A 14,133-nucleotide genomic window follows, 5' to 3' on the forward strand; every position below is an offset into this window, starting at 1 on the left:
GGTGAGTCAACACCCTCAATTTTCCAAGCACTCTCCCAATTTTCAGAAACTGCGGCATATGGTCATGTGACCGATGACTCATCTCAGCTCACCTCCAGAATTGACTAGGCTCATATTATGGCACCCGCTACGCCTAAGACGCTTCCTAGAATTGACAATCCAGCATTATTTAAACATGGCTATCCTCGAGCTTCCACTATGCCTCAATCGTAATGGAAGTCGATTTACAAAGTCTCACGACATATTCACCAGCTGAAGCAACTGCAGGAAACACGATGCCCCATGCGATTCAAACCCGCTCCAGCGAAGTTTCTCTGCACCCCCCTTGTGGTAATGACGCCCATTCGGATGAATTGTGCATCAGAGCTATCGTTCCATTTCTTTGGATGCTGTCGCGCGGATCTACGTTGCCATTTCACAGCCTAGAGCAAAGTGAACGGCCGGGGATAAAATGATTCCACGCCCCTTGCCTGCTCCGCTTCGGGGATCTGCTCGGACGACTGAGCGACTGCTCGTCCAACCTGGATCATCAGAGAATGGGCCGCGACATCCCGCTATGGTTGAGCCGAATTCTCGGTTGCTGGTGGATGCATCTGCAATCTTGATCGCGTGTCGTGGTTTGAGGATAAGGGGTGGGCCTAAACTGCGGCGACTGGGTCAATCCATCAGCCGCCGTTCACAGCGCCTCTCTCGAGCACTATGTCATTCACATCTGGCTAGGTCACCGCTAGGGATTGCTGATTGGAGCCGAGCCCTGATTATCTTTATCAACGCAGTCAATGGCAAGCAAAGCGGTCTATCTTCGCAATCGCTGCCGAACCACGTGTGCTCTGTTGGAACTTTCATACTGAAACGCCTTGCTAGGGATTCTGCGAAGGACGAGGTAGACAGATACCAGATAGATGTTTTCGATTTGTTCACTCGAGCAGTGAATCGATATGCTGCAGAATAAGATCATTTTTACCTTTCCTTTGCAAGTCTGGTCAAGCTCTGCACACGCTACTCTACCTGCTGTCCAATAGCCCATTGATGAGGAAGGATTGTAGCTACAAAAAAAATTCAGCCCAGACCTAGAAAGGGATCACTCAATAAGCTCAATTCAAAACAGTCATTGCTAGGTACCTGTACATCTAATCGCCTGAAAGCATTCAGGTATCGAAAGGTCGGTGCTAGGCAGGTGTGCGTTACAAGCGCTCTTCCTGATCAATTCATGTCCGTTGCAGATGATTCCTTCCTCCAGACTTTTTCCTATCCCGAAATAATGATTTTAGGCATCGGCTATCTAGACTGCAATTGCTACATGAATGTCATTGTAACATAACATAGTGCTGTATCAAATAAAAGGACAAGGGTGTGGCAGCAGCGCTGTATCCTGGGAAGGAAAAATCCCAGTCGGGGTAGGAAATGGTGCGGATTCAAAGCTGCTCCCAGGACTGACGTCGCTTATGTTTGAGGTTTGCACGGATTGTGTGTAGAGACCTGGGTCATATTCGACAGTGCGCGGAATGCTGTCTTGCGAGGGCTCGGGCCAGACCCGCTGACCACTATCGGGATCGTGATCCATCAAATAGCTGAAGAATGCTTTGAATACCGATTGACGCAGAAAACCCGAGGTGACCCGTGTTGGCGTTCGTCTTTCCTGCAGCGATGCTGCAGATAGAGCATATCGATCAGCCTCCACCGTATCTATCGACGGTTTCCCACTCCTTTTCTTGACAGCAACCTCTTCTGATTCGTCCTCGGGATACTCGCAAGGGATCTCGGAAGGGAATGCGGCCGGCAGGACAGCAAGGTCGACATGAGTGGGTATTCGGAATCCCCTCGCCATCATTACGCGGTAAAAATGTCCCCAGATATGGATCCGACTGGGCAGATGCACCGAGTGCTGCTGGCTACTGCTTGATCTGGACGCGGAGCCGCTTGGTAACTTCAGCCGCTTCCAATCCGTCATTTCGAACCCATACTGAAAGCTGAAGCGCCAGAGCTCTAACATATGCATTCGGAACCTGCTCTTTCGGGTCTCGGTGTCAAGCCTCGAATCCATATCCCACAGTCGGAACACGCCATCGTCGATCGTCACCTTGTCGTCGACGTGACTTGGCTGCTGAAATAGCTGCTTCATGACACTCTGCGGCACTTCCAGATAAAGCCGGTCTCTAAAAAAGGTCCTCAGGGATGGAATTGGATATTCAATCTCTTTCAATCGCCTCCAAATCTCCTGCCGGTCATTTTCTGGAAAACTGGGAAACAACACGCCTTCGTCCATTTTCTTCCCCAAGAACTTCTTGTCCTTCTCGGAGACTTTGGGGACTCGAGACTCTATCAGAGCAACAGTGACTCCGTCAATGAGCTGCAGGAGGTGGCGGCGATCCCCAACGAGCGCTAGAAATGTATTCCAAATATGCCCCCAATAACACGAAATTGCCTATTTGGTGCGATTCTTTAGTTCTCGCTGCACAGTGATTGTTGAATGTGGAATTCAACGTACCTCGTCGCAATGCATCGCGTTGACTTTGTGCAAATTCCCTATCTGCATACCATCCCAGAGCCCGGGAATGGCAAGCAATGCGTTCAATTGCCGGGTGAGGAACGTATTCCGGAAAAATAAGCGCAAATACTGCCCTTTCTTGCTACCCGCGACGGCTTCCAAAGCTGCCCACCAGCTGTCTGCGGCTTGTCGGTCCTCGGGCCCGTCGAGATGGCCTTCGTAGTAGTTGATACGCTCGTATATCAGCCCGTCTGATGGCCGATGCTCGTTGGAAAATCGCTCTCGCAGTGATTGAAGGAAGCCGCCTTGTAGCCCCTGGGAGGTTGTACTCCGATCACCTAAGAGTCATACGGTCAATAGCTACGGGGAAACAAGCGTTTGGGATCAAGGCCCATACCGGATTCGTCCTCGGTCACGTAGACATCTACCACCCACCATTGGTTATTGAATGCAAGCGTGTTCCGAGCAGCCGCAATGAGGTTTTCGTGGTCTAATGCACGCAGTCCATAGTCCAAGTCCACATCCAAGCTTGGTATGATATGATTGCCTGCCCGCGGACGTACCCGATGCTGCCAGTCGGCTTGTGGTACAACAACGGAGACATGGTTCTCCTTCATCAGGCGAAGACATCCCTGCAATCTCAAAATCCGTTCCAGCCGGCGTATATTCCGGCGCTGGTCCATCAGCCGCTTGAATCCCGTCTCGAAGACAAGATGGGAAAGATGCACTCTAGCTGATAGTTTGAAGCTACCCTTGGCGTAATCAAAGAGCCTGTGGTCCGTTATTTCCGTGTCGCCCTGCCTGGAGGATGTCATATTGAATGATTCCCAAAGGGCAGAGCGGGCTTTGAAATTCTCGAGATTGAGCTATGGTAGCGGATTCGATTCGAAGCTGCCCAGTCAATCTGATATTGATGATTATATAGGCTCGATGAATGGGTTTTATGGCGGTCCACCCACTCATGGTTTGGATGCATGATTGTGATCCCGGTTTTTTGATCTTGAGTGTGGCACTTTACTTTTTGATGTCAATTGTTTCCTTGCACCAGCTTTCAGTCATTTACTGCGGTTTGACGGTAAGCTATTTCTAGGCTCAAAAAAGACAGTCTAAGGTATCTGAAAATTTGTTTCACATGGTCCGTCAGACTCTGGCAAAAATATTCACAATTTCTACAGGAACGTGGACGTACATGTATATAACTATATCCACTATCACATTAACATAGCCTTTTGGTACATTTTCAATTATCCGGCTGTGTTAAAGAGATCCATAAGAGAATGAAGCTCCAAAAGATACACAGTCTAGATCGTCTTGCCACCAGTGCTGCATTGTGGCTTTCGGTAATGGTCTTACCCTGCCTGGTCGTACTGTTTGTCGGTTGCTCCTCGCCCTCGACATCACATGGGTTGTATTTCCTGAAGGTAGAGTACTCTTCACGTATAGTATCACCACTGGCTAATGTCTTGCATAGGTGGATCTGACAGACTTTCCGAACGTGGATCATTTGTTTCCCCGTGGGCTTGGTGAACTTGACGGAGTTGATGCCTCAGCTATCGCCCATGAAGGAAACACTGCCGCCGATGATGTGGTATCAACTGTCCACGGCCATGCAGGTCAAGGTGCTTCAGAAGTGACTTCGGCTGTCCATCATACTATCCAATCGGAAGTTGATAAGCTGAAATCGCAAATTCCACAATACTATTCAGTGGGCCTTTGGAGCTATTGCAAGTCCGGACCTGCCTCTCACATTACCTGTTCGAGCCCTCGCTTGAAGTTTGCCTTTGACCTTTCATCCATGTTCGGAAGTACGGGACCCGAAATGGATCAATTGCTCGAAAAGATAAATGAGGTTACGATCTCGGGCTTTCACCATATCTCCCCTGCCATTATAGCTTTATACCTCTCCGGCCTTGTTGCAACCGTTCTGGCAGTAGCTCTTGGAATTCAAAAAGCTTTCTATGACAGAGGCCATAGGCTGCTGTCCATTTGCAGTCCGGTAAGTGTAAACTCAGATGACATCCATCCTGTCACTATCGATAACTGATATCTTCTAGCTCTCGGCCGCTCTGATCGTGGCTGCTACCGCCATGGCAACTATTGTGTATGGCTTGCTCGTGACTGAAGTAAATAGCAAGTTGAAGGAAATAGGTATAAAAGCTGTGCTTGGTTCCCGGATGTTTGGCACTGCATGGCTGGCGGTGTTTTTATCTATTGGATCATCCATCACATGGTTGATATTGCTTTGGTGTTGTTGCATCTGATGAATTTTGTTGTGAGATATGGCGGGTAGGATGTATTTGAGCAGAGAGAAAACCGAGAGGGACTGATATGTTATTGCAAACTATCTATGGGTGTCAATTGTAGTTTGAATGCATGCACATAACGTTCCTTGTGCCATCCAATGGAAATATGCAGTCTGACAAATGCAGAAGCTCTAGTTTGTTGATCATAAATTCGCTACTTTAGCTCATCCAATATGGTACTTCACTTCTGGTACAAGGCCGTGCACTTCTTCGACTTTTCATAAAGGCTGACTTTGGCATAATAAGCGAAACTGCCACATGTTTACGCAAATCTACAGATATGAGTGATAAAGCTGCTAGCCATAGGATATGTTGTTCAAGTAGAATAACAGGTTGGAATGTGCGTAGCTGTCATAGTAAACAGCCCCGCGAATCTCCATTTGTGGCTCCCGAAAGATTTGCGTTTCTACGTCGCTACACCTTACCTCGCAATCCGTTAGTCTTCACGGTATCTCTATCCCGCCGCAACTTCATTCTAGCCCATCCGGGAAATGTGGAAACAGGGTTGGGTAATAACAATACCGTTGATCACCGATTTCTATTCGAATGTCAGTGATCAACGCACCGCAACTTAATTCGACCCATTTTTCGGACGGTAGTAAGGCAGAGTCGATTTCATCCAACAATATAAATTCTCTGGTCTTCGTTCAGTTTGCCTTTCACTCTGCATCTATACTGCATAATCAAGCACACGGTTCACCCATCCCCATCCATTACATGATGCCGCCTTGCGACCAGAATGTCTGCGACTGTATCCTGGGACTCGCCGTAGGGGTTTTTGGCTTTTCATACTTCCTCATCTACGTTTTTCAGCTCTTCATTTTTCATTTTCCCTCCACGCCAGATTCGATCACTGATACCTTAGCTGTGATCGGATTTGGTGTTGGGACGGCTCTTTGGTACGCGAATGTCATCTATCACCAAATGATTCGCGTATTTCAAGATGAGGATCCAGACGAGAAGAAGCCTAATACCATCTGGGTCGGCTCTCTTTTCCTCATTTGGACAGCCGCACTTCCGACGATTGCCTTCTTGTTCCCGGACCAGCCATTGCTTCAACTTTGGTACATTTCGTCTTTTACAGTCATTGTAGTGGGGAACCTACCTGGCTACCTGTTCTATGAGCAGTCGATCGAAGGTCCATTCAGTCCTGTCTCGCTCCATCTTGCTTCAGTTGGCCTGCTGGCGCTGATGCCGACAATCCATACGCTCGCAGAGCCAGTTTCGACATCACCACAGTTTGCTATCGCATCCACCTTTGGTCAGCTGATGATGGGCGGCCTTGCGGGATGGGCTGTATATCTCTTTCGTCCCTTGGAACGTATGGGGATCGTTCAAAATTGGCGTCCGAGTATTCATGCTATGCATTTGATTTGGACCTATTCGCTGGTATCATTCTCTAATGCAGCGCTAGAAGCGGCAAAACCTCATTTGCATTGATGCTGTGCTGCCTTGGATATTGTGGGGAATGGCACTTCATTCTAGTCACAGATGCAACTGTTCTCGTTCGCAAGATTTGGATCTATGTGAACTTGACCTTGAATTCCATGCCAAGCCAAATTAGACAGCCTCCTGCAAGTGTTTTGGTCGAAAATTCCTCGGAGGGAAGTCTGCGTCCACATTCTTCTCTTGCTTAGTTAGGAAACGATGTCATGAAAAAGCAAACAAAGTATTCTAAGTCTCGAATTTAGTGGCCCAGTCCAGTCTCAGCCTGTGAATCGAGAAGATTACGAGAGACATTCATCGCGCCACATAGTATTCGGCAAGTTGCTTTGTATCGAAGCTGTTCTTGTGCTCATCTCACTATATGCAGTATATTCTTCGTATGACCTTGCACTGTGTGATTGAGCCGTTAAGCGTGCCATTTATCCAAATGAAGAGTCTGCTCCATAGGATAGAATCCGTTATATGTATGGTATTATTCTTTTGTCCTCCTACTTGCATACTTACTAGAAAATATCGGAGCTGCATAGTTTGCGGGATATCCTACGATACCGGTCCCTCAGGCTCTCTTCCCGTTGAATCATGCAATTCGAGAAAAGCAAAGATCCCGAGAAATCCTTACATAATTGAGCTTGCATTATGAAGATTACAATGAGAATATCGCCCGCCGAAAATCGGTGGCTACTTGATAGTGGTCATGATTTCAGGGTATGTCTACAATATTCCGTCCTTCATTCAGTAGATTTGTCGGGTCTGAACTGTCTCTGCATTATTCGTTAGTCCTTCACTCCAGGAACGTATTGTCCCTCCCCTAGGAATATCTTCATTTCTAGGAGTACGGTCAAAATTTAGGAGGGCCTCACGAGACTATAATTGCAGATCTTAAATCTAGGTTATATGAAGCCCCGCTATAAATATCTCTCTTTTTTTAGTAATAAACAGATTGAAGAAATAGATCGACTATCTCCACCAGTACCCAATCTTCAGACTATCGAAATAGGAACAGAAAATAACGAAGATTTCTCGTTCTCTTTGGGAAGCATGGCACAGCTTTCAACCTTTATGCGTAAGTCAACACCATATATACAAGTCTCAAAAAGCCAAGAGATAGCTAACTTGTCTGATCAGCCCTTCAGACAACTTCAGCTCTAGTTGGTCGAACGCGATACAGAAAGACTACAGATGCTTCTCGCTACAACAAAGACGGGCAGGCCGCCCTGTCCTTAGCGATTATGCAAGGAAACCTGCCATTCGTCCAAAATCTACTTCGTCAACCTGATGTTGATATCAATGGCGGGAACCCGAAATACCAGCCTCCCATCCTAGAGGCCCTGGAATATCAACGATACGACGTCTTGAAAATGCTGTTGCAAGATCCGCGCATTGATAGTAACATTCAAAATGGCCAAGGTTACACCGCACTCCACCTGGCAATCATATACGACGATCTTGTTGCATTGCAAATGCTCTTAGATCATACCCACATCGACATCAACTATCTCGACTCCTCAGGAAATAGCGCACTCCTTCTCGCTGCCATGACATATGACGGTCGCAATCAGAAAAGAGAGGCGATCATAGATGTCTTAGTGTCTCATCCTAAGACCTCAGTGAATATACAAGACCACAGAGGCCGTTCGGTGCTGTGGCATGCCGCAAACACTAGCAACCGGAAACTGATCCTGCAACTGGCGCGGCTACCGGCTACGGATCTAGAGGCACCTGACGATAATGGTGTTACTCCTTCGGGCCAATCAAGGAAAAGAGGAGACCTAGAAATAGCTGCACTTCTGCAGAATCTATTCATATTCACTGAAGCCTTCAGGTGTTCATTCATGTGATACTAGTTTGGTGCAGATCAGGAAAGAATTTGCGCTATCAGAATTGTTCTTAAAAAATTATTTCTTATACACGTGCTAAAAAAAATTGGCTACGATCGTCTCACCAAATATTCACAATGAATAAAAAAATTATGCTTCTGTACCGGTTTCAATTTTGACTTTCCCACTTTCTAAATGTCAATCTCCCAAGATGCATTTTCCTTTTCGAGGCTCTCGACATTGGAATTCCTGGACAAGCATGGCTCCTCGTGGCATCCATGGAGATTCAAAAGTAGTCATCTTTTTTTGGCGAGGCTGGCCATGGACAATCTCCACTATGGCCATGATAACTTCTGCAGGCAGTGCCTAGTGATGGATTAGAACTCTTCAGTTCAATCGCCGCATTGTAGAAAGCGATTCTATGTTTGGCCAATAATTTGGCCTTGCTCGGTCCCCCCCCTGAGTCCAAGGCCTGTGGCGCCCACGCCGTAATCAAGATGCGCTAACCCACTAGGACCCCTGATAATTCAATCTTCAAATATGGTCTTGAAAAATACAGAGACGAAAAGGGGAGAGCTACATATTACATATAAATATCTAGTGAGTGTTGAAAATCTTATTTCAGGTATTTAGAGGAGTGGTGGAATCCGTCGTTCAGCAATGACCTTTCAAATTTCATACTTCTATGGCGACTTAACTATCACCTGTGAGGCCTACTTGTCGATTCACCTAACTCTCGGTTGGCGAAATGACTGAAACACCCCGGCAGTCGAAGTGTCACTCATTCAACATTATCAATTCCGTATCTTTTATTAATAATCTCGAACTTGAACATCTGAGAGGAAAGTGTTTGAGCTATCGGCCGACTGTGTCCTTTTCTTTCCCTCTCCAAGCGCCGGTAATACAAATCTTTCGAGCCCATAGACTCATGTTATACGTGTTGATTGTACCACCAGATCCCCACCCTCTAGGTTAAGTCACGGCCTAATGGCCAAATTGCCCTGCTCATTTAGTTGGCGGTGCAGGTATAGTCTGATTTCACAGTGAAGAGCTTCCTTGATAGCTTTTTTCACATAATCACCACTTCGCGCCCGCGGGTCCTCGCAGAGACGCATGACGACCTGCTCATGTCCATTCCGAGCCGCATGGCATAAGGCCGTGTCGTTAGAGATATCAGTAGCAGCGACATCCAGGCTTTCGTCCTCAAGCAAGAGCTCAACAATACCCAAGTGTCCACCGGAAGCCGCCAAAATAAGCGGAGTATATTCCATGTAGGTTTTGAAGTTAATGTCGGGTCGAGGTTTGTGCCTCAGCAAGAGTCTTGTAATTTCAATGTGGCCTAGCTTTGAGGCAACACAAAGAGGTGACTCTTCCCGGCATCCGTATTTATGGTTGAAATAGATGGTTTCACGGCAAAGTAACCGACGTAAAACGTCTATATGACCCTCTCTGGCAGCATGGAATATGGGAGGGGCCGTTTGTACGTTCATGTCTATGTCTGCTCTTCCGAGAAAAAGTTCCACCACGCGTAAATCTCCCCGAAAAGCAGCGTGGGTCAGGGGCGCCCATTTTTCTTCATCAAGCGTATTGGGATCGAGATCATTCTTGGCGAGAAGGGCAGCTATGATAGGTATATTACCCATCTCTGTCGCAGAATGGAGAGCGGCCATTCCACGTCGACCTGCCGCATTGACTTCCACATGATCCTCTGCGAGGATTTGCATGGCTATGTCAGTATTATTATTCTGAATAGCTAAGCATAGTGCTGTTGCCCCATTGAAATCTAGTGCATTGATATCCACATCACTATGGGTCAAGAGCAACCTCGTAATTGCCTTGTGGCCATTTTCTGCTGCGATCTGGAAGGGTGTACGGCCGTAGCTGTCTCTTGCATTAACGGATGTTTTTTCGCACTTAAGCAGCTGTAGGGCCATCTCCTTATCACCCTTATCTGCGGCCTGATGTAACAAAGTCTCATCAGAATCATTTCTGATATTTGGGTCTGCGCCATGAGCAACCAATAGCAAGATAATATCTTGGAGGCTCGCCTTTACAGCGCGACGGAGATAACGGTCTCTGGCATTGCCATCTTCAAGTAATGACTTTCCTGTTTTGGGATCTGGATGGTAAAGTAGCATCCGGATGATATTCTCATTTTCCTTGAAAATAGCAAAATCAGTCGGCAAACGCCCTTTGTAGTCTTTTCTTCGTACATCACTGCCTCTTTGCAAAAGGGCTTGCACTAGGCCCTCATCACAATGTGCAATGGCATACCAGATCGCAGACCTCTGTTTTCTATCCTTTTCGTCCAGAAACGGCTTGAAATCCAGTAGAAGTAAGGCTATAGACGAAAGCCTCCTGCCCATGGCATATAGCAGTGGGGTTTGCTTGTTTCGATCTTGCCAATTGATATCTGTTCTCTTGTCGGAAAGGAGCCGGCGGATCATCGTCACGTTCTCAGCGTGAATGGCGTGAAAAATGGGTGTGCGAGATTTCTCGTCTGTTGTGTTCGTGTCCGCTTGATATTGACACATCGTGTCCACAAGGCTTGGTTGGTTGTGGACAACGCCCCAGAGCAATGCAGAACTGCGTTGATATCGCACGTTGAAGTTGTATAGATAGGGGAGGAAAAGGAAATTTGTTGCTCGAGTGAGGCATGATAGCGCAAATAAATCCTTGGCTTTGTCAAGTTTGTCTGCGATGCAAAGAAGGACTTCTGCGGGGAAATCAAGGAGAACCATCTATCGTATATTAGCTTGTACACGGATTCATGCGGTAGATAGCGGCACTGAAATACTCACACTGGCTAATGTCGGCAACTGAGAGAAGGAAGAAACTGGATTGATATTTTGTAACTTGCGTCCAACAGTGTCGGCAGCACTATTTCTGGAATTGAAGTGCGGTATGAAATTTGTTCTTGTAAGCTAGCTTTGAAGTGACATGGTCCCTTAAAAAGAAAAAGAAGAGAAAAAAGCTCACTACTCTGTTGTGGCAATTGAGGGGGTCTCCGAGGCTCGGGCTCCCAGGAGCCAACCAAGTCCCTAGATGAATTGATTCATTCATAAAGCGTTTTCACTGCTACAGGAATGAGGTATGCCCAGGATCCCGGATCTAGCTCCCAGGGCATCATACGCTGCCAAAGACGGATTGTGAATGTCTGCATATCTCTACGCACGAGGACCTTGGCCCTTACACAAGAACATAAATAAGAGGCCCAAATGGCCTTCGCTTTCAATTTCCCATCATATTTCTCTCTCACGCCTCACCTCGATCAAGATGTCGACCGTCCAATCTACAACTACATCTGGCCTGCATGACTGGAGGATTGCGACCCTCCAAGGGATACGACACGTGCTAGGTGCGAATCAATGCTGCTGGACCACCAAAAAAGGAACCCGCTGTGGATCCCTCATGCGTAGATCCTCGATTGATGAAGCTCGGAGCATTGTGACGGCCTTGGAACACCAACCGTTCGATCTTTCTGCGCTACGTCCGATTTTCAATTCGATCTCGCCTTTGGTGCTCTGCAAGAGATGGCACAAGACCCATGCCGACAGTCTGAGTGATTTTTGGTTCGAATCGGCGAGTAAAGCCCACAGATGGTACCAAGAACTGGGCGAGACAGCTAGAGATGTAGGCGCTGCCGACCTACAACGTGGGCCGGTGGCCGACACCGCCAACCACAGCGACGAGATGCCATTTCTGCAGCCCGGTAGTAGGTATTTGGAATGTCAGTCGATCACAATTGGCGACCTGCGTCAGCTTCGAAACTCCTGGGGGCTAGAACCAAATGGCCATCCCGTTAGCCTGCGTCGAGCTTCCGATGCTCGCAGTCGTTGCCTGCTGCTGAGCTTCAAATTAGCTTCCGAGCGAAATCATTCCGAGAACTGCCCCATATGTCTCAATGAGCTACAACATCACCCAGAGGAGCATCCAGAGGATGCTATTCATGTCCAATGTGACAGATGTCACAGGTCTTCTCATTTGGGCTGTATTGGAGACTGGCTCGCAAGCGACACTTTCACAGACATGCACTGCCCTTTCTGGTATAAAACCCCACGCTACCCACCTCGCGAAAGTCTAGGCCACCAAACTAACAATTTTGATAGCCGAACAAGTAAAATTTTCCATGCGATCGCATACGTCCCGAGAATCGAGGTATCTCCATCCCCTGAACAGGCTCAGTCGAGATCAAGCTCCTCCCGAGTGGGTGGACCAACTGCTCTACCATCCCCACGCCGATCTGTTCGCGAGAGACGAGCCCCAGACCGATACACACCACAATGATGACAACATTTGTACTATGCATTATGCATGCCATTCTATCTCTAATGATTCGTTTGTTATTAGCTTAGCCACATTGATCGTTTACATGAGATCGGAACGCTATCTCAGCAACATGTTTCATACCATTTGCTTGTTCAATAGCTATATTTTGCTGTAAAGTTGTGCTTTTGTATCCCATTTCTAGACAAATTGCGATGCATATGCCCGCTTCCACTATTTTCAAGTAACTGCTACCCATGCTACTAAACACCTTGCCTTTTCTCGCCCTTGTGAGGAACCCTTCAACCTAGGGCAGACCACACACACACACACACAAACTCAGTAAGGCCTGACAGGTAAAAGAAAATATTGCTGAATTGTGCGATGGTAAAGGTGATTGTTTTGGTCCTGAGGACCTGTGGCTGTATTGCGAAGCCAGCAGCAAAATACCCGCGACTCAACAACATGACCAGTTGTTTCCAAATCCAAGAGAGGAGAGATCCTTAGGAATCGCACCTGGTCAGCCTCAGAAAACAAAACAACCATGGTGGCAAACTTCCGATGCCTTCACAACAAAGGTTCTCGCATTCGGTGTCAAATACCAACCTGTTGTAGTTGGAATGATAATATCAATTGACTGCAGTGTCGATCGGCTAATTGAAAATTTCACGATATTCTGAATGCGATTTCGTTAAATTTTTTCGATCCATCGAGGATAATCACAGCTGGTGCAGGGGAGCCCTCCGTGGTAAAGCTGAAGCTCTTAATGCCGTGTACCGTACCGTATTCCAATTGATTTGAGAGACAGCGAACGATTTACTACGCCCCGCGTTAGCATCTTTTCCGACGACACAAGGCATTGCTTACCCTCATAAACGCAGTCACGCGCCGAGTATAGGCTCACTGGAAGTGTGACCGTCATCAGTTTGGTATGTGGCCCAGAGGGAACAGGACCAGTTCATACCGATGATTCAGCGTGACTTATCCCTTCCAATGTATAGCTCGACCTATCTGATCATCTGCGCGGAGGAATTACTGGGCCTACGGTGCCATTTGGACAATAGGGAATCATCTAGAGAGGTGTCTGCTCCGATGGTATCTCCTTCGCGGCGATTTTCATGCAGTGTGTTGCTCTTCAACAGCCACTCGGATTTCGAGGCTCATTGCTCCGATAGCCACTCAATGGCTGCTCGTTTTTTTATAAACATCCGTTGTTCCCTGTTATCGCCAGCTCTAGGCTATCACTTTTGTGGAATGGGACGAGTGGTCATTAGGTCTGTAAGACGTCGTACCTGCCGAGATACAAGATCTAATGTAATAATGTTCTTTTTTTGTCGGATAAGACGAAGCCGGATAGATGAAACGCAATTGTAGTAAAACTCCTGGGATATTGGAAATACCGCTCAGCCTCAAACGGGCTGCAAACATCCATATACCGGGGCGATTGAGAGCAACAAGGCGTGAGAATGTCGGTAGGAATGGCACGGTTACGTGGCTTGGTCTGCCGTGTATCAAAGTTCATTTCAAGGGCTATGCGGGCACGATTCGCTCATGTGACAGCAATAAATACTTTCTAGATACTATCAAAAGGGTCAATAGGAGCGCAAAGTAAGCCATAAAATGCACCGGCAAGGGCAAGGGTGACTGGGCGGCTTACAAGATGTAAATGACTTGTGACAGGAGTTGTTTTTCTATAGCGAGTCAGTATGGTCATTATATTTTGAGCTTTCGCAGGGGCTTGATCTACCTGTCTGGAGCTGCTGATGGTTATGTTGTTTGTGTCGCGAATTCTCAGCAGGCAGCATATGGTGTC

The 14,133-nt window shown here is 47.2% G+C and overlaps 6 protein-coding genes across 6 annotated transcripts; 4 read left to right on the top strand and 2 right to left on the bottom strand.

The window, feature by feature from the left end:
- Positions 1–1,333: 1,333 nt before the first annotated feature.
- N7469_001978 (uncharacterized protein) lies at positions 1,334–3,303 on the bottom strand (the record flags this gene model as incomplete). The annotated part of the gene is made up of 3 exons (XM_056640898.1): positions 1,334–2,425; positions 2,489–2,826; positions 2,886–3,303. 3 exons carry the CDS (start codon positions 3,301–3,303, stop codon positions 1,334–1,336), a joined length of 1,848 nt encoding a protein of 615 aa, XP_056503392.1.
- Positions 3,304–3,971: 668 nt separating this feature from the next.
- Positions 3,972–4,749, top strand: N7469_001979 (SUR7/PalI family protein; the record flags this gene model as incomplete). Its single annotated transcript, XM_056640899.1, has 2 exons — positions 3,972–4,490; positions 4,543–4,749. Coding segments are annotated over 2 exons (726 nt in total), but the record flags the coding sequence as incomplete, so codon positions are not given.
- Positions 4,750–5,511: 762 nt separating this feature from the next.
- On the top strand, positions 5,512–6,231 carry N7469_001980 (uncharacterized protein; the record flags this gene model as incomplete). Its single annotated transcript, XM_056640900.1, has 1 exon — positions 5,512–6,231. The coding sequence occupies one exon, from the start codon at positions 5,512–5,514 to the stop codon at positions 6,229–6,231; it is 720 nt and encodes a 239-aa protein (XP_056503394.1).
- A 1,044-nt stretch (positions 6,232–7,275) lies between these two features.
- On the top strand, positions 7,276–8,075 carry N7469_001981 (ankyrin repeat domain-containing protein; the record flags this gene model as incomplete). The annotated part of the gene is made up of 2 exons (XM_056640901.1): positions 7,276–7,300; positions 7,363–8,075. 2 exons carry the CDS (start codon positions 7,276–7,278, stop codon positions 8,073–8,075), a joined length of 738 nt encoding a protein of 245 aa, XP_056503395.1.
- Positions 8,076–9,031: 956 nt separating this feature from the next.
- N7469_001982 (ankyrin repeat domain-containing protein) lies at positions 9,032–10,795 on the bottom strand (the record flags this gene model as incomplete). The annotated part of the gene is made up of 1 exon (XM_056640902.1): positions 9,032–10,795. The coding sequence occupies one exon, from the start codon at positions 10,793–10,795 to the stop codon at positions 9,032–9,034; it is 1,764 nt and encodes a 587-aa protein (XP_056503396.1).
- Positions 10,796–11,330: 535 nt separating this feature from the next.
- On the top strand, positions 11,331–12,341 carry N7469_001983 (uncharacterized protein; the record flags this gene model as incomplete). The annotated part of the gene is made up of 1 exon (XM_056640903.1): positions 11,331–12,341. One exon carries the CDS (start codon positions 11,331–11,333, stop codon positions 12,339–12,341), a length of 1,011 nt encoding a protein of 336 aa, XP_056503397.1.
- Between the last annotated feature and the right edge of the window lie 1,792 nt (positions 12,342–14,133).

Source organism: Penicillium citrinum, assembly GCF_028827155.1.
Source record: "Penicillium citrinum strain IBT 23319 chromosome Unknown utg000002l:1.0-3833315.0:1.0-3834789.0, whole genome shotgun sequence".
NCBI lineage: Eukaryota > Fungi > Ascomycota > Eurotiomycetes > Eurotiales > Aspergillaceae > Penicillium > Penicillium citrinum.